This window comes from Lepidothrix coronata, unplaced genomic scaffold (assembly GCF_001604755.1).
Source record: "Lepidothrix coronata isolate B3197 unplaced genomic scaffold, Lepidothrix_coronata-1.0 Scaffold99, whole genome shotgun sequence".
Lineage (NCBI taxonomy): Eukaryota > Metazoa > Chordata > Aves > Passeriformes > Pipridae > Lepidothrix > Lepidothrix coronata.
The window spans coordinates 2,441,969-2,460,042 of record NW_016690279.1 but is presented as its reverse complement, the minus strand read 5'-3'; the positions used below and the strand labels follow the sequence as shown (position 1 = coordinate 2,460,042).

Genomic DNA, 18,074 nt, shown 5'->3' with positions numbered 1-18,074 from the left:
TGGGGAAGTCTGAGGCTTTAGGGAGTTAGGGCAGGAGCAGCAATGCAAATATGAGTCTGGAGGCTCCAGTCTGGAGCAGATGGTGTGTCTCTGTGACAAACCCTCTCCAGCTGCTCCCTTTGCTCACCAGGGCAGTGTCCTGCATGAACAGCAGCACCATGGCTGGAACAGGAGAGTCAGGAGCAGAAGTGACCCCCCGAGCTTGCAGTGGTCTCTTGTTGCTGCGCTTGACCTTTGCCTGCCTGGTGGTATTGCTGGGGAAAGCCTTGGAGATGAGGCACAAACAGCACTGATGTTGCTGTGAGGGGAAGGAGGGTGAATGCTGGTGCTGCAGGGAGCTGTAGTTGAACAGGGCAGGAATCTGCCCTCAGGGAACAGCAGGGCTCTTACAAGGACAGCTCTTGACTAGGTGAAGCCAGTCCTGCTCCTGGATTCTGTGACCTTCCTCTGCTCCTCTGTGTGCTGCTGTGTGCTTCCCCACCCTGAAAGCCATCCCACCTCCAAGGAGCCTGGGCAGATGCTGGCTGTGGGATCAATGGAGCTGCCTCACTTGGAAGCAGGAGTGGAGTGAATGGAGCCATTTGTGCCCCTCAGGGAGGAGTTGTTTCAAGCCCTGGCCCATTACAGCTGATGGAGTACAGCCCTGGGACCTACAAAAAGCTATTTAATGTCAGGCTAAGGGAAGAAGTCTTTGTCTTTAATGGCATTAGAGGGATTGTCTGCTCTCTAAATTCAATTGGTGCAGTACCTGTCTCAAACACTGACTGCTGGGAGAAGCAAGGTGGGAAACTAAGATACTTGAACCCTGACTTCAGGGCTGGCTTCTATCTCCTGGCCTTTATTGTGAGGTGGATCAGGTCTAGCATTGTCCAGCATCTGGACTTACTAGCTGAAGCAGTGTGCAAGCGAAAAATGGTTGGAAACCCTAAAGCAGTGCTGTGCTTCCCATTGGCATGCCCTTCCCAGCCCCAGTGTCCCTAGAGCTATAGGCTTTCTTGTTCTGAGCCCTAACTTTAATGGCCACTAAGAGCTGAGGCCACTGTCTGAAAGAGCAGGGCCCTGTACAGTGCTTGAAGTGCTCTGACAAAGGTGGGACAGTGTGAAGTGGTTAAAGAAGTGTATCAGTTCCCCTATACCCTCCATCCCATAAAAAACACAGCTCCAAACTGAAAATAAACATGGCTTTAATGGTTTTAACAGTTCGCAGAGTAACTCCAACTATCTCTTTACCTACCATTTTAAATCAGTGCCATCAATACCAGATCAGGAGAAGACCAAAAAGCATAAACATGCATTGAAGTAGTAAGCCAGACCTCAGCTGGGATGTTACTGAAAATTCTCCTCCCTGTAACACCCCATAGCAACTGCTCCAAAAGGCACAGAGGAGCTAAAGTGGTTTTTTAAAAAAAAAAAAAAAAACAAGACAAAAAACCATTGCAAAATTCCCAAGCACCCAGAATCTGTAATAGTGCACAGTGTAACAAGGCAGGCTTAACTTGCTGCTGTTTTCTTAAATGTGCAGAATAACTAAAGAAAGCTGCTACTGTAAACATCTGCCCAGCCACACTAAGCAGCAGAACCCAGCTGAGGGCCAGCAGGCATCAAGGGGGCGAGGGAACAAGCTCAGCCCTGTGCAAGTAACTGTGCCCCTGTTACAAGAAGGGTATGTGGTGCTCTGGCAACTACAGCAGTTCTTGCAGCCACCTTATTTCAGTAATAGCAGCACAAATGCAGCAAAACTGTCACCTGAATAAGGACAAAAAACCCTCTGTTTGCAGCTCTTCAGAAAGAACAGCCACTTCACATGCATCTCAGCCAGCATGGGAAGAGTCCCTGAGGCCAATAGTTACAGGCAAGTTGACTTCAACCAGGGAAGGTAACCTCCCAGCCAGGGAGGGGCATTAAAACTATGCATGATCTTAGAGCCAGATTAATAGAGTTTGATACAGATTGTGTCTTAACATTCCTTATGCTGGTACAGAACCTCTTAGATCTCAGCAGCAGTGGAAGATAGATTTCAATACAGATCCTGCATCAAGATTGGTCCCTGTAACAACATGAGAAGGGAAAAAGCTTTCTCCTGCAGTGGAAAACAAAGCTTTCCTTGTTGCTTGGTTACCCTAGGCTCTGTTCAGTTCTTGAAGTAATCTCAGTGCAGCTGTGTTCTTTGGTTCAGTTTTCAACAAGCTCTTGATATCAGCAATACTTGATTTGTAATCCTAGAAAGAGAGTATTTTTTTTAGGGTTAGTGCATTAAAAATGCAGTTTAAGGCTGCAGAACTACTACTCAGGAACAGAGGCAAAGGCAACACAGGTAAGCCTCTGACTCCCTCTCTATAACTGCTCAAGCCCTGGCATTGATGTAGCTGTTCTAAAACATGCTTAAACTAGGGCTGAGAAGATAATTTCATGACTCAAGTGGGTTCTGAGTCCAAGCCCAATGCACTGCATAGTCCAGCACTGCCTTCAGAATTTCTCACAAGACACAGCTGCTTTCAGCATCTCTAGGAATGGGACCTATGTGGAAAAACTCATGAGATCCAAATACTGATGTGAAAGAAAATGCCCTCTCAGTCCATACAGGTCTCAGCTACCTGTTGGCAGATGTTGTCTAGCACAGAAACAAGTTCTAAAGGACACCTATGGCTCTGATTATGCACAACCAGGCATCTAGTCCTAGCCTAAAATGCTTCAAAAACTCCTGACTTACCTTCAGTTCTTTAAATGCTTGAGCACGCCTGTAGAGTGCCTTCACGTTCTTAGGATCTAACTTCAGAGCTTCTGTGCAGTCCTGTGCTGCCTCCTTGTATTGCTTCAGGGTCAGGTAACAGAGAGCTCTGCAAAACAGATACCTGGTTAGAGATCTCTGGCTGAAAACAGCACCTACTGCTGCAGCATACAGAGCAGGTCCCAGCATAGCACAAAGCTGGGCTCCAAAACCAGCCTTGATTCTCACACGTTATGTCATCTTACTTCTTGAGCCCAAGTTTATTTCAGTTAAAAGGAGGAAAAAAAAAGGAAATGGTTTTTTGGTTTAAAGAGGAAAAAAAAAAGGAGGATTTAAGGACTTTAAGGATGCAGGTTCCTGTCTATACCAGTGCAGCATGTGTTCTGCTTGCTACAACTGCCTTAGAAGTACTCTAAGTACAGTACTTTGTGGTTTGTAGGACAACACAGGCCACTCAGAATACCCCAGTCCTGGCAGACCAAGCATTAAAGGGAGTAGGCCCTTCAGTGTCTCCAAGGGTTTTGCAGTACCTGATCAAAGAATGTTACACTACAGGGGAGACTGCACTTGGGGTGGATGTCTGTGGGTGGTTTTGTTTTATTCGTTAGTTTGGGTACAAACGTTAGACAGCTCTGTCAGAAGTACCACAGTGACCTTTATAAAGGGCCAAGAAGTACTTGGGCAAAGAGCTGAGCAGTACCTGTTGGTGTAAGTTGCACATTCCTGGTTGAGCTTTAAACTCTCAGTGTACTTCTCAACCGCTCTTTTATGGTTTCCTTTCTTTACAAGTTCGTTTCCTTCTTCCTTCAGAGTTCGAGCTCTTTCCATGCCAGCAGCAGTCTGGTCTGGAAACAGTGTGGAAGGATACAGAACACCATAAAACCACCAAGAACATCACAGCATCCCAGAAAACAAATACCCCCATACCAGAGGTGAGACACCGAGACATCAAAGGGACCAGAATCAACGAAAAGGCTGTGGCAGAGCCTGGCCTGGGTCTCTCCAGGCTGCAGCCCCAGCTGCAGACACACTGAGCAGGTGTGGCAGCTGCCTAGTTCATCACCCCTGTGAGCTGCAGGGCTCTGTGCCCAGCCCAAGGCCATGCTCCCACCTGGTTTTCCCTGTGGTGCAGTTGCAGGAGGAGTGTTTGCCCCAGGGGCTCCAGGAGAAGGAACACTCCACCTCGTCTGGGCAGAAACAGGCACTGTGGGGATTGGCGGCAGCTTCTGACGCCAGTTCACGCCATCCTTCTCCAGCAGGGCTTTAGTCATCCTGGAAGAGACGCTCCCAGTCACCCTGGCTGTTGGCTGGATGGGCCACACAGTAGCCAGCAGGGTCACTTTTTAACCCAGTTGGTGTACCAAGGACAGCACCTCTCCCCTGATCTTTTTACATGCATCTCGACTAGGTTCCTTCTACAGGCAGGACATTTATGAAAAGATCTTCTTTGTGTCAGCAGGGCTAAAAATGTCACAGGACAAGGGCTGGGGCTGTCAGTGCTCAGGTGAGCAAGAGACATGCATTTCACTCCTCAGTCTGGCAAGCCATGAACCGAAACAGAAAGCACCAGGAAGAGAACAGGACTACAGCAGCCTGTAAATGCAGTCAGCATTGAGAGGCTTAAAGGATAGGGCACTAGAGCTTGTATTTTATTATTTCCCTTAGACCAGACACTGAGCAAAGCAGAAACAGTCCCAGAGAAATCTTGGGATTTCAAATCAGGCAGCATCTTGAAAGGACCTACGGGCTCAGGCAGATAGAGGGAGCATGGCCAGGCCTCGCTTTACTCAAGCTGGGGCCCAGCTTGCTCCTGACAGCGCTGCAGGGATGCAGCACGGCTGGCGGCAGCAGGACCCCGCCTGCCGGCGTTACCTGTTGACTCCATCGTGCGCCGCCTGCACGGAGCAGTCCACCTGCAGCGCGGTCTTGTAGTCCACGTAGGCCAGCGCGTACCTCTCCAGAGCCTCGTAAGCCGCCGCCCGCCTCAGGAGGGGCTTGATCCCGAACGGGACCAGCTCGAGGGCGCTGCGGCAGAGGGGGCACAGCGGGGTGAGCCAGCGCGGCTCCGGGGCGGCCGCACAACCGGGCCGGGGGAGCAGCCGAGCGCCCTCCGGCCCGCCGGTGACCCCGGCCCCGCTCACCTGGAGCAATCGGCCACGCACAGGCTGCAGGCGCCGTCCTTGAGGTGGCAGGCGGCGCGGTTGGCGAGCAGCACGCTGCGCTCCTCGGCGGCGGCATCCCCTGCGCGGGAGAGCCGGGATCCAGCGGGGATCCAGCGGGGATCCAGCCGGGATCCAGCCGGGTCCGCCCGCCCGCCCCCCCGCCCCGGGACGCGCCCGTACCTGATGCCTCCAACTGCTCCAGCGCCCGCGTGTAGAGCGCGGCGGCCGGGCCGTACTGCCCGCGGCGGAACTCCTCGTTGCCGGCCCGGCGCAGCGCACCGGGGGACGCGGCCATCGCGCCCGGGAAGCCGCGCCCTCGCCGGGCCGGGGCGGGCGCTCCCCGCGGCATCCGGCGGCGGGCGGAAGCGGCGGCGGGGCGGGGAGGCATGGGGCGGTGAGGGACGGAGCGCCGGGATCGCCGAGTCGCCGACATGGAGACGGTGCAGCTGCGGAACCCCCGCCGGTAAGCGCGGGGCGCGTCCCCGCCGGGGATGCTCCGGCCTTGGGAGCGGGGGGAGCGGGGCCGCTCCGAGCCGGCCGGAGGGGCGGCGGGGGTCGGTGGCTTCACCCCGAGCGGCGCCGGCAAGTGCTGGGACAGCACGGAGCGCAGTGGTGGGGAAATGGCTCAAGCTGCAGAGCCGGGGAGAAGGCGGCTGCGGGCGCTCGCAGCGGTACCGCGGCTGTACCGAGGTGTGCCCACCTGTGCCGGCCGAGCGACAGAGCCCCGGTCGCTTGTTTTTCCCTCTCGTCTCTGTCCGGGTGAGTTCCGTGCGGGTCCGCTGGCGCCGGGGCCGTGCCCAGCTCGGTGCCCTGCCCTGGCACCTCCGCCGGGCCCGGAGCATCCCGGGGTTTGGGCTGAGCTCCATGAGCCGCCTATCTCGGAGCGCCAGGCCGGGCCGGGCTGCGGAGGGAGAGCTGGAGATCGGCGGCAGCTTGAACGAAGTGTCCGTGTCAGAATCCTATCAGCGGCTTGCAGCTGGGGCCCGGGGAATCAGCGGCGAACAAAGGAAGCTGCGGGCGCTGCTCCTCAGTGAGATTGGCTCGGTTCGTTAAACGGACAGCGATGTATCTTCTGTTAAAAACAAAAACTGGATTTTATTCTGTAATTGCATATGCCGGTGCTTAGCTGGCAGGTGATTCAGATTAGATCTGAATAACAACAAAGGTGAGGTTGAGTTTGTGTTGCTGTTATATCCGCGTTGTATAAACATCCAGGAGGAAGGCAGCGTGTGCCTGACAGCAGCGAGTGCTCTGCATGAACCAGACAGCCCAAAGTAATTCGGCTCCTGGTCTATAGCAGAAATCAGGTTGTTTGCTGCAGGCACGGTGGTTGTCTGGTTATTGTGCCTGGGTATGTTAAAAGCCTTTTTTCCCCCTTTTATGCTAATAGAATTTAGGCCTCAACTTCAGCAAGAGGGGTCTGCCTCTCACATCACCACTTTTTGGGCTCTTTGGAAATGGTGGCTTATGTGGTTGCTGATGCATATATTAATTTCATCTCCCCCCTTTTCCCACACCTTCTTCCCTCCCCGTTTTCACAAGGGCAAGTAACATTCTGTTTAATGCTTATCTGTGCAGGGAAGCTAGTGACTACTTTCAGTATTTCACCACTTCCTGAGTCTGCTTCTATATAATGTTTCCTTTGCTTCAGGAAGCCATTGTATGTGCTCCATGCGCGAGCTGCTCCTCCTGTGTGGCTTTTGTACATAAATGTAATAGCCAGGGATCAATGAGTAGTTTCTCACTCTGCTTCTGAAGAAACTGGGGAAAAAAGTTATATATTTAGTTTAAAAATTAGTATGCCTGTGACTGGACTCTTGATATTTAACAGTAGCAGTTCGAGCTTTCAGGGGTAATTTACAGTTGCGGGTGTCCTCACGTATTTCACTTTAAACACTGATCACTGTGAGACCAGGCAGCGCTAAAAGCTCTGAGACTCATGAGTTTCTGTGTTTCAAAAACTCGCATGAGCCGGTTTGGGGAGATTGGAGGGGTTTTTGTCGTGTGTTTTATTGTTGTTTCGGATATTTTAATTTTTTTTTAGTTGGTGCGAAAATGAAAGAGCTTGTTTGTGGGCAGTTGAATACTGTATCATTGACAATAAAATACTTAGTTTTCAGAACCTTTTGTTACGTAGTCCTTAGCTGTTTCAGAAGGTTTGGTGAACAACTCTCAGTGTGGACAGAAACAAATATGATTGATCTTGTTGCTTTGTGTATGGAATCTCCCTAAAATTGTACCGGGGGAGAGGGGGGCCAAGTGCAGGATCACAGTACATGGCGTGGGTTTTTTTCCTCAGAAGGTATTTCAGCTGACTCTTATTAGCAATACATTTAAGAGGCATGGCATTAAGATACTGCAATAGTCAGATACAGTTTCCTTTTTCTTTTTTCCTGATAGAGTTTTCCTAGTACGTATCCAGGCCCACAAAGTTAAGATCTGAACTTTTGATGTTAAAAATGCACAGGTGAGATCAGTATTGCCTCTTGCTCTCCCAACAAATGTATTCCACCCATACTCTTGAGCATCAGGGAAGATGATGTTCCCTTTTGCTTGGCCTTGGTAGGTATCATTTCATCCCAGATATTGAAGTTTAGCAGATATGTTCAATAGCTGTTAGACTCTGCTGTACTGTGTTGGGATGTGACCACCAGCATAGAGATCCTGGAATGCATTTCTATCAGTGTTCTACGAGCTGTAGAACATTCTGTTCTTTTGTAATTCCCAGTCCGTTTTTGCTGTTGGATGCTAATAATATTCACTCTTCTTGTCAGGTGAAATAAACTTACTTGATAATCAATTTACTTCACACCAAGCCTTTTGTACGTTTAAGTTGTGCTGTTTATTCTTCTGTTTCAGCAAAGCCCAAACTGCCATAAAATTAAATGCCATAATTTCTCTCTTCTTGCCCGTACAGGCAGCTGAAGAAGTTAGATGAAGACAGTTTAACCAAACAACCTGAAGAAGTGTTTGATGTACTGGAGAAGCTTGGAGAAGGGTACGTGTTCTGTTCAATGGGCCCAATGTACATGTCTCTGAGGACAGATCTGTGTAATGGGGTGTGTTCAGCGATCTCTGCTGTTTCATTCTTGTTGTGAGCCTATTTCTGCAAAGGTACCTACTAACACAGTGACAGTGTTTGGTTAGTAACAGAATAAAGAATTTGTTTCCCAAGAGTGTGATATCTTAATCCAAACAGTAGCTTACGGCTCAGCAGTAGGGAGTTAAAGCATTGTTGAAAAATGCCAGCCTGGAGTTGATTGAACCCTGTGGGAACTCAAGAGGTTTTGTAGTTGATCCTGGGTACCTCTTGTGGAAGATCTGCCTGGTGGAAGTGAACTTCAGTAGCATTGTGCCACTCGGTGAGGCAGAGCAGCATGGGAACAGTCAGTGAGTGACGTGTTTGCTGCCTTAAGCAGTTCATTTGGAAAAACTGAGTTATAAATCTGCCTAGCTGCTGTATGAAAGAAGCTGCAAATAAGAATGATAATATCTGACCAGGGCTGTAGTTCTTACTGATGCTCAGATTGTACTGTATGCTGGAAAGAGAGAATTTAATTTGTTGGATTTGTGCAAAAGGCCATTCCAAAGCTATGGTCAATGTCACGATAGCTGGCTCTTTTCTCACCATCTCAGTGTGCTGTGACTTATTTGTATTACAGTATTTAGAAACTAGCGGAGTGATTATTTACATTAAAATACAAAATATTTTTAACAGAAGGATATGTTTTCCCTGATGGTTACACTTGCAAAAAGCAAAGCTATAATATTTGTATTTTTAAAATGTTGGTGCATTTCAGTGTTTGTTTCATGTTTTGTTTCCTAGCTCCTATGGCAGTGTGTTCAAAGCCATTCATAAAGAAACGGGTCAAGTTGTTGCAATTAAACAAGTTCCTGTGGAATCTGACCTGCAAGAGATTATAAAGGAAATATCCATAATGCAGCAATGTGACAGGTAAGTGTGTGCTGCAAACCCCATCATCAGGATGCAAGGAAAAATGTCGCCTGTGATCTGGCACTTCATCAAATAAAAGCCGTGATGTTGCCTTAAATGTTTTTTAAAAGGCCGGACTTGAACAATCAAGTTACCTCGTATCAGCTGAGTCATGTTAACTGGCCGTTTGGGTAGTGCAAAGGTAAGACAACAAAAATTCAGCTTGCAACAAGAGAGCACTCAGTCGAATAACCCTGCATTTGCTGCCAGCCCAGAGCCGAGCGTGTGAGCGGTTGCCGCGGTTCTGCCCGTGCTTGTTGAGCAGTGGTAACTTGATTGTGTGCTAAACAGCAGCTCCTGCCTCCACAGGGGGGGATGGCTTCTAAACAAGACGTAGAAAACTCTTAGAAGAAGGTTTTTTTTTGGTTTTGTTTTTAAGGGGCACGTGGATGGGAGCCACTAACGCATGACTGCTCTTGCATGTGCACGACCTACGTGCCGTCACCTGCTCGGGTGGCAGGACTGTCCTTCCCGGCTCTTTTCTGCCTGTGCAGGCTCCAGTGCAGGACCAGCTGATCTGAATCTGAGCATCCCCAGAATAACTTGCTGGCAGCTCTGCTGGTGGGCTGATGGTTGGCTCTCTGGGCTGTCTTTGCATGTTTTTATGGGAAAAGATGCTGCAGTGACTTAGCTAATGAAGAGCTTCTGGGTAGGGAAGACCCTGTCAAAGTGTGCCCAAGGCTGAAGGTTTAAAATACACTCATGTCTTCTGGTCTTATGAACCTGGCCTTAAAAACACTACTTTGAAGGACTTGAGGCATGGAAAGCCATTTAAAATAAATTACATGAGCAGTATAAAACTGTGGTCCCACTCGCTCTTATTGCACTCCACTCTCCCTGTCTATAAATGAAGGTGACTGGGGGCAGACAGCAAAATGTGACTTGAATGGAAATTTCTTGTGAAAAATTTTACTGTGTAACTTGGAAAGCATTACTAGGTGTCTCTTAAATTAAATATTAATGTCTTAAGGCCTAAAACGAGACCTTACAGTTGTGAACAGCAGAGGGAGTGAATCACTGGAGCATCACATTTTCTGTGCAAGCATAATGGGACACTGCAGTGTGACTGACCTGCTAGTTTTTGGTTTTTCATTAGAAAACGTTCAGCAGAGAATAGATTAAACACACTTTTGTTCCTTAGCTCCATTCCCATAAAATCAGGGACATTCTTTCTGTTAGTTTCAGCTTTACCTTTTCCAGAGAACAGATGGTTTTTCAGACCAATGTACTTTACTGGGTTGTTTGTTTTTTTGTGCAGCCAAATAGCTCACAGAGAGACAGTTGTACTGAGATCCTAAAATATATCCTGGGCTAAACTGTAGAAACAAATAGGTGCATGTAGCAATGGGGGAACATTCCTTTTAATGAACATGATAGCTGTTTTCCAACAAATTGTGGATTTTATTTAGTGTTTCCATTTGGTGGCAAATGCTCTGCAGCAGCTTTACCAGAGACTGCTGTGGCACGTTTCCCATTCCCTTTTCCTGCCTTCTTGCTTGCCCCAGCACTGACCCTGTTGTAACCCTGTCCAGGGGGTTAAACCAGACTGAAGGCTAATCGCTCCTCATTTCCGCAGGATTTGTTGTCTGACAGTTTAGCTCCCTGAAGTGACTTACTGGCAGGTCATATGAGCACTGAGAACAGGCTTGGCAGGACTGTGGTAGCCCTGTGTGGGTTCAGGGTGGTTTGGAACACTTTTGATCAGGGTTTCGGTGCCATTTCAGCACTGAGTTTCTAAAACATCCTTAAGGGTTCTGCAGTGTATCGTGCTTATTCAGTGATGCTGATTACTGGTATTTGACCCTTTGTTTTCTTCTTTCTTTCACGTTTCGTAGTCCTCATGTGGTGAAATATTATGGCAGCTATTTTAAGAACACAGACCTGTGGATAGTGATGGAATACTGCGGCGCTGGATCCGTGTCTGACATTATTCGGTTACGAAACAAAACTGTACGTCCTCTCTCCTTTGAGTGTATGGATGGGAAGTGTGGGTGTCCAGCAACTCAAGGAAATTCTTACAGTGTTCAATGCCTGACAACCATTTGCCATAACTTGTGGTGCAGGTCCCTTGTTCCTCTGAAATTGAGAAAGGGTGATTGCGTTGACTGAGTTTTGGTTATCTGGATAATTTAATCAGGGGAGCAGATTTGGGTGTGTTGGCTTTCCTGAAAAGCCAGGCTGATTCCAAGTAAGCCTCCACTTTGCCCTACGTTGGTTATTGCAGGATAGGAATTACAAGTTGGGGAAGGGTTATGGTATGTGAAATGTGGTAGGTGTGTATGTGTATGCTGATTGTAATCTAATTTGCTACACAATGCTGTAAGTCACAAACTAATTCCCCATTAGTGTGGCATCCTTTAGTGAAGGCAATTAAATGGCAATTAGTGAATCTCAGTAACATACAGACCAAAGCACAACAGTGCTGTGCCTCAGCACTGCCAGGTTGGCAGCAACTCTTCTCTTCTTTAGCTCACAGAGGAGGAAATTGCTACAATAGTGCAGTCGACCCTGAAAGGACTCGAGTACCTGCATTTTATGAGGAAAATACACAGGGACATCAAAGCTGGAAATATATTGCTAAATACAGAGGGACATGCTAAACTTGCAGACTTTGGAGTGGCAGGACAACTTACAGTGAGTAAAACCAAGATGTTTGTGTGCATTTCAGTTTGTCTTTTTAATCTGTGTGTGAGTGTGATGGGCTTGTGGAGGCTGAGAAACTGTTCATAGCTGTTGTTTAGCACTTCACATCAGCATAATGAGATTGTAAACTAGTGACAGACTAGAGCAGAACTTGCTCTGTGGAAGCTGTAATACCTGAGTAATGGCTTGCAATAGCATTTGCTGTTTTCTTCGGGATATTTTTAACTTCTGTGAGGACATTCCAATTCCTCTTTGCAGCCCTCCATATCCCAGTCCTGCTGAGCCTAATAATGTGTGTGCATGCAAGATAATTAGGGTGATAATTCACTAATGAGTGTTTGTGGCTAATACAGTTGCCACTGTCTGGCTCTTTATCCTTCTCTTCTTCTCAGGACACCATGGCAAAGCGGAACACAGTTATAGGGACCCCGTTTTGGATGGCTCCAGAAGTGATTCAGGAAATTGGGTATAACTGTGTTGCAGACATCTGGTCTCTGGGAATCACTGCAATAGAAATGGCTGAAGGCAAGCCACCATATGCAGATATTCATCCCATGAGGGTAAGGACTGTGGCCTCTTAAAATGTATTGCTATATGGAAAGGGTTTGCTGTTGCAGGTGGCTGAGTAACATACCAGCATGCCATTTGCTTTTAATTTAGTGCAAGTTGTTTGTTTTCTGCCAGTTTTTTGTAGTGTTGATTAAACAAAAAACAGGTCTTTGTCAAGAAGAATCTGCATGGGAAGAAAAAAAATCACAATCCTCTTCTGTTAAGACAGAGCTGAAGCTTGGTGCTGGGTATGAAGAAACATATTTTCAGCTGGATTATCCAAAGCGGTTTTTGTTTTTTTTTTTTAATGCAAGCACAATTTTTTAAGATTTGAAGTTAGCATATTCATACCTTTTGGGGCACATAATGGCCCAGCCAGATGTAAGCACCTAGTGAGAAAAGTCTGTTTTCTTGCTACTTGATCCCTCTGAGCGGATTTGTGTGTAATATTGGCATGAACTCTTCAGAAGCAGCAAACTTGACAATGTCCATCATCCTTCAGTGCCAGTGTACATTTGGGTGTGTTTATATTGTGTTGTTGGAACGTTTTAAGCTTTGTTTGGAAATCTGGAATATTCCTTTGCTTTCAGGCAATTTTCATGATTCCCACCAACCCACCCCCAACGTTCCGGAAACCAGAGCTCTGGTCAGACAGTTTTACTGACTTTGTGAAACAGTGTCTTGTGAAGAGCCCGGAGCAACGTGCCACTGCAACACAGCTTCTGCAGGTCTGCCTTTTCTCACAAGAAAATAATAAGCTCTAGAGAAGCCTTGCCAGGGTAGGCAGTGCTGTGTGGCTGTTGGGATGTTTGGTTTCCTTTCTTGCTGCTCCTGTTCACTACAGGTTTTACTTTTTAATATCTGAGTTTTAAAAATCTCACACTCAACTTCAGCTTTTCACTTCTTCTCTGAGAACCAGTCTAACTTCAACTTCCTTTGTCTACCCTGGGTTGTTTATGTTGTTTTGGCTTTTGGAGTTTGATGTTGGTTTTGGTTGGTTTTGTTTTACTTTCAAATTCTCACCAGCACTGCCAAAAAACTTAAAACACTAAACAGGGGAGGCTAAATGAGAGTGGTTGCTCAGAATGGTCTAGGCATGGAAATGGTCTGTGTAACTGGTTCTTGATAGCTAAGCTGCTAAGGAGAGAAGTAAGCAGAGCTGTGGAGGGGGGAATGAGCCCAAGGTCTCACAGCAGCAGTGCCCTTGCAGCATGATCTCGTTTGGAGGGTGGGATGTCTCCTTCCTGTGCCAAACAGAAGTACTGGATTGTTATTTCAGTCATGTTTCGAGTTAAACCTTAATTTAATTTGAAGTAGGCCACAGTAATAGCCTTTTACTGTTACACCTTGCTTTGGATGCAGTGCTTATTTGTTTTTAAAATACTTCTCAGCATCCATTTGTTAAAAGTGCCAAAGGAGTCTCAATCCTGCGAGACCTGATTAACGAAGCGATGGACATCAAGCTGAAACGTCAGGAGGCTCAGCAGCGTGAACTGGATCAAGAGGATGAAGAAAATTCAGTGAGTATTTAATAGAAACAGTGTACAAAGTCCAAACTCTTGCTGCTTTCATAAGGCTTAGCTGCTCTGGTTTTTTGGTTTTGCAATATTTTGTTCAATTGCCAGTGGATTTGACTTAGTTCTGGAGTTTTCTGCTTTGTGACTGTTTAACCTGGTGCTTGGTCCCTGCTCAATCTATATTTGGGTGGGATAGGCAGCATCTGTGGCTTACAGTCCACCTTATAGACCTGTGATCGAGCAGGGCTACAAAGAACTGTATGCAGAAGACTTGATACATTTTCCCAGTTGGATTATATTATTTATGCAGTGGTGAGAATTTTTCATTGTGGATTCAGGTCTTAGACTGCTCTGCTAGTATAAAATGATGATATCATCTGTGATGGACTATGATATAAGTATGTTGTGTTGTTTTACTATTGTTGTGCTTTAGAACCTCCCTTATAGAAACTTTCTTCCGCACAAGAGCAACCGACAGAAGCCTGAGGTGAGGGCATGGGAAGTGTTCAGGGCATTGCTGTGAATTGCAGTTCAGCTCCTTGTTTCAGTGGTTACAGCATGTGAATTTGGAAAGCATGTTGAAAGCTGTTTTTTGAGCCTCTGCCTGCTTCAGCCTGAATAAATGAAATGGGCAACACCAGGCATTGTATGCCAGCCCTGTTCAGGGGTTAGACTTGAACAGCATGGTCCACAGTGTCTGTGCTGAACACGTCCTTCATCTGGTTTTCCAGTCTAGGGCTGCATATTTATTCAGTGTGGGTGTAACTTTATGGGTCATGTTGCCATGATGTCGACTCTGCAAGTATTGTCCCTACCCTGAGTATTGTCCCCACTCTCTCTTCTGCATTTCTGACTGGTCTGGGGTCACGTTGCTGAGAGGTGGTGTCTGTGTAGCAGAGCTGAGTCGTCTCTGTCGGTCTGTGTGTTTTCCCAAAGCTTGTCTGCTCCATGTCTGTGAGCAGAAGATCATTCCCAAGCACTTCCCAAGCACTGTGGAAACTTCTGCTGTGCTCCTTTGTTAAATGACGTGTAGCAAACAAATTTATTGCTTCCTCTCACCCACTCATCTCCACATAAAACTGCTTTTCCTCCATTAACACCTTGTGTAGTTTTCTCCTCTCTTGCTGCTGGTTTTGAGGTTGGGAAGTAAATTTTGTAGACGTTGTTGACACAGCAGATAAACTGCTGGGAACACCATGGAGGGGTTTACTTCTTCCTTTCCATGACAGTGAGGTGGAGTATTGCAGCTTGGTGTGCAGTGCCTGTGTTTTCCCTCTTACACTAACACACATCTGTAAGGCCGTGGTCACACATTCAAAAATGTGAACTTCATCCTTGGAACAACACTAAATTGAGCATCTCATCTAAGGTGAGATGCCTAAAAACTCTACTCTAAACCTAGGAAGTGACTTGTGTTCCTGCAGTTGGACAGCTGGTCCACATTTCCAAGAAACTAAATGGATTGTGGAAATTTTGACCTTATTCTTTGTTAAATCCTACTCACATTATACACTTAGTGAAGCACCTCTGGCTAAGGTAACTCTCTACCAGGAAGTTGTTCCACTAGAATTCATTTGAAGAGCTTGTGTTTTCCTGCAAAGTCAGTCTCTTAAGCCTTGACAGCAGTTAATTCCAACTTCTTTAGTACTAGTGCCTGTTAACAAATGGAAAGATAAAAAATAATTTTCAGTGAAAAGAAATTACTAAACTTTGGTAATTTATTTGAATTCTTTTCAAAGATTTGCAAATGCAGCTCATTTTTCTTCAGTGCTTCTGAAATTTATAGCAAGTAAAACTACCTAAATGCTAGAGATAGGAAAAAAAAGTAGGATGAGGGGTTTCTTTCCATGTGCCACAAACACTGCAGACTTAGACCTGTTGCTGTCATTAAATAATGACTCCTCAGTGAACTGTAGCACTTGAGATAGTGGTTTGAGGTCAGCTCTTAGAACTGGCTGCATGAATAGAAACACTAATGACTGAACAAGTGTTGTAATCTACTCTTACAGACACATCACCAGGTCAGAAATGAGAAAATGAGATACAACTTGCACTGAGAAGCTTCTGCTGGTTATTTTATCTGTTCTCTTATTTATCATGCTGGCAGAAAAGTATGAAGACTTTTCATTACCTGTTTGGAGATGACAGGGAGAGAACTAAGTGCATAAACCAAATGTGCCTCCTGTTTGTGTGTGTGTGTGTAAAAACCTCTGAATTAGTGAGCCTTGCCAGTGTCCTTGGAGACAGACATTCCTCGTGGGACTTCACCACCAGCAGTAAAATATGTATTTATGGCATCTTTGTACAGGAGGAAGATGAAACCGATTCAGGCACCATGGTGAGGGCAAGTGGAGATGAAACTGGAACCATAAGAGCTGTGAACACCATGAGTGATGGAGCCAACACCATGATAGAACACGATGGCACCTTGGAGTCCCAGCTGGGTACAATGGTCATAAACACGGAAGAGGAGGAGGAGGAGGGCACCATGAAAAGTAAGAGAACATCTCTGACTTGTAGAATATTCCTTAAGACTTCATGTGGGCTATTCTATATATTGCCAGCCTGCTTTGATGTTTTTGGTAGCTTGTGTCTTTTGGTTGTAGGAAGCTAAAACTTTTAGGTCAATGCCCTCTAGCAGTAGAGAAGCCTTTCAGGATCCAAGTTTCATTCTTTTTAGTCTTGCAGTTGGTGTAACTGATGACTTGTGCATAATTTTCAGAAGTCTCTGTGCTGACTGAATAAGATCTGATTCTAGGTGGTAATTTTTTTTGGTCAGTTCTTTCTCGCTTGTTTTGTCTTTCTCACAGAATATAGAGGAGGGGGATTCCAGCAGAGGGTTAATCAAAAAACTTGTGCTGCTTTAGATGATGATCAGACTGTAACCTGGCATCTGAAAGCAGCAAGTCTGTGTCAGGACTGATACATCCAATGAAGATTTATGAAATGACAAATATCTTTCAGGTTTCCAGCACAGCAGGACATGCAGTGGGAGGAGCTGGCATCTCTCTAGAGTGGTGTGTTTCTTTAGTGTTACTCTAATCACTGAGGACAACTGAATGAGCTGTGTGTTGCTGTTTGAGACATTTCAAGTTCTGCCCTAAAATAGGAAAGCTTACTAAAGCTACAAACCTTGCCTTAGGATGTAAGATTTAAAATGATGTGACTGATACTCTATGGAAGACCTTACAGCTTGAGCTGGAAGAGAGTTGAAAATGTTTCTTTGATTAAAAAAAAATGGCAGGGAGAGCCTTCCTGGAAAAGTATGACTAGAAGAAAAGGAATCTTTTCTGAATTATGGAGTCTCATAGAAATCCATTCCCACAGGTTTGTTAGCCTCCCAGTCCTGAGGCAGAGGTAGTCAGGGATGACTCAGCTGGCCAGCAGGAATGTTTGTTTGCTCAAGGACTGAGGAAAATGCTGAGTGGGGGCTCAGCAGTACTGAGATATGACTATCACAGGCAAGGCTTGTTCTTTTGTCTCTTGCACTGCTCCCAAAGACTTCCTTGGCAATCTGATTTTGAACCTTTAGCTCTAGTGATAGAGGAAAAAATTCTCAACAGGAGTTTGGAGAAATCCTTTCCTCAGGAATTTCTGTCTTGAAAGCTTCTTCGCTGTGGGGGCCCTCTGAAGCTTGTGGAAAGATATTGGGTTCGAGAGTGAAATTTCAGCAGAATCCCTTTAAAGAGTTTTCCAGAGTCTGGCAAACACTGATTCATCACATTAAACCCCAGAGGTGTCAGCCCATGTGGCAGCTTGTGGCAACAAAGGCAATGGGCTGATGCTCTCAGGTGCTGTGGAACAAGGTCAGTCTAGCAGGGAGATGGATGGATGGATGGATGCTTAGAGTAGCTAAACTGTCATCCCAAGAAAGGGGCATTTGAACAGTATTAAATAAACCTGGTGAAGCTGCAGTTTCTCTTCAAAGAGCCAGCACTGTTATTTTCTCATCATCAGTGGGTATTGTTCCGTTCCATGGCTCACAGTCTTGGAGGTTTTGCTGTCTGCTGCTCCTGCACTGTCTGCCAACACTGTGTAAATAAAGTGTCTCTGAGTTTATCTCCCTGTTTTTGACACGTATTTATCTCCTCGCTGTCTTCCTAAGACTGCAGCGCTTGTAACTCAAAAGCACCTAACGCTGTCTGTGAAGTGGAGTACAGAGGTTTGAGGAGATGCCTTTGATAGTATCTCTTGCAAGGACATGCTCTCGTTCTGAGCAGAATCAGTTATGAGGATGTAGCAATTCCTTCAGGCTCGTCTCTAACCTCAAGAGGGAGCTCCACAACAAGCTCCCACATCTCGAGGTCTCCGTGACTGGGAACTCGAATTTTTATTTTAAACCCTCCTTGGACTTCAGGCTTCTTAAAAACACTCTGTTCTTCAGCCGCTGCTGTGTGACATGTTCAGGGCTGGGTGTGTGGCAGAGGTGCTGGGGCAGCTGGAGGAGGCATTTGCAGATCCTGGATGCAGGTGGTGGCTGA

At 46.5% G+C, this 18,074-nt stretch overlaps 2 protein-coding genes across 3 annotated transcripts in view; one reads left to right on the top strand and one right to left on the bottom strand.

Annotated features, from left to right (window-relative positions):
* Window positions 1-1,167: 1,167 nt before the first annotated feature.
* On the bottom strand, window positions 1,168-5,193 carry TOMM34 (translocase of outer mitochondrial membrane 34). The gene is made up of 7 exons (XM_017822848.1): window positions 5,071-5,193; window positions 4,870-4,969; window positions 4,601-4,753; window positions 3,840-4,000; window positions 3,429-3,573; window positions 2,711-2,837; window positions 1,168-2,219 (listed from the first exon to the last, which is right to left on the bottom strand). Exons 1-7 carry the CDS (start codon window positions 5,183-5,185, stop codon window positions 2,121-2,123), a joined length of 900 nt encoding a protein of 299 aa, XP_017678337.1. The 5' UTR covers window positions 5,186-5,193; the 3' UTR covers window positions 1,168-2,120.
* A 52-nt stretch (window positions 5,194-5,245) lies between these two features.
* STK4 (serine/threonine kinase 4) overlaps window positions 5,246-18,074 on the top strand; it is a 46,148-nt gene continuing 33,319 nt past the window's right edge. The window contains exons 1-9 of one of the 2 annotated variants that reach the window (XM_017822812.1): window positions 5,246-5,353; window positions 7,808-7,888; window positions 8,717-8,845; window positions 10,720-10,834; window positions 11,354-11,518; window positions 11,920-12,087; window positions 12,667-12,804; window positions 13,468-13,596; window positions 15,902-16,088. In XM_017822812.1, the coding sequence (XP_017678301.1) occupies window positions 5,322-5,353; window positions 7,808-7,888; window positions 8,717-8,845; window positions 10,720-10,834; window positions 11,354-11,518; window positions 11,920-12,087; window positions 12,667-12,804; window positions 13,468-13,596; window positions 15,902-16,088 (1,144 nt within the window). In that variant the 5' untranslated portion in view covers window positions 5,246-5,321. Of the gene's footprint in view, window positions 5,354-5,948; window positions 6,056-7,807; window positions 7,889-8,716; window positions 8,846-10,719; window positions 10,835-11,353; window positions 11,519-11,919; window positions 12,088-12,666; window positions 12,805-13,467; window positions 13,597-15,901; window positions 16,089-18,074 lie in introns of those variants that run through there. The other variant, XM_017822813.1, reaches the window with a different exon arrangement.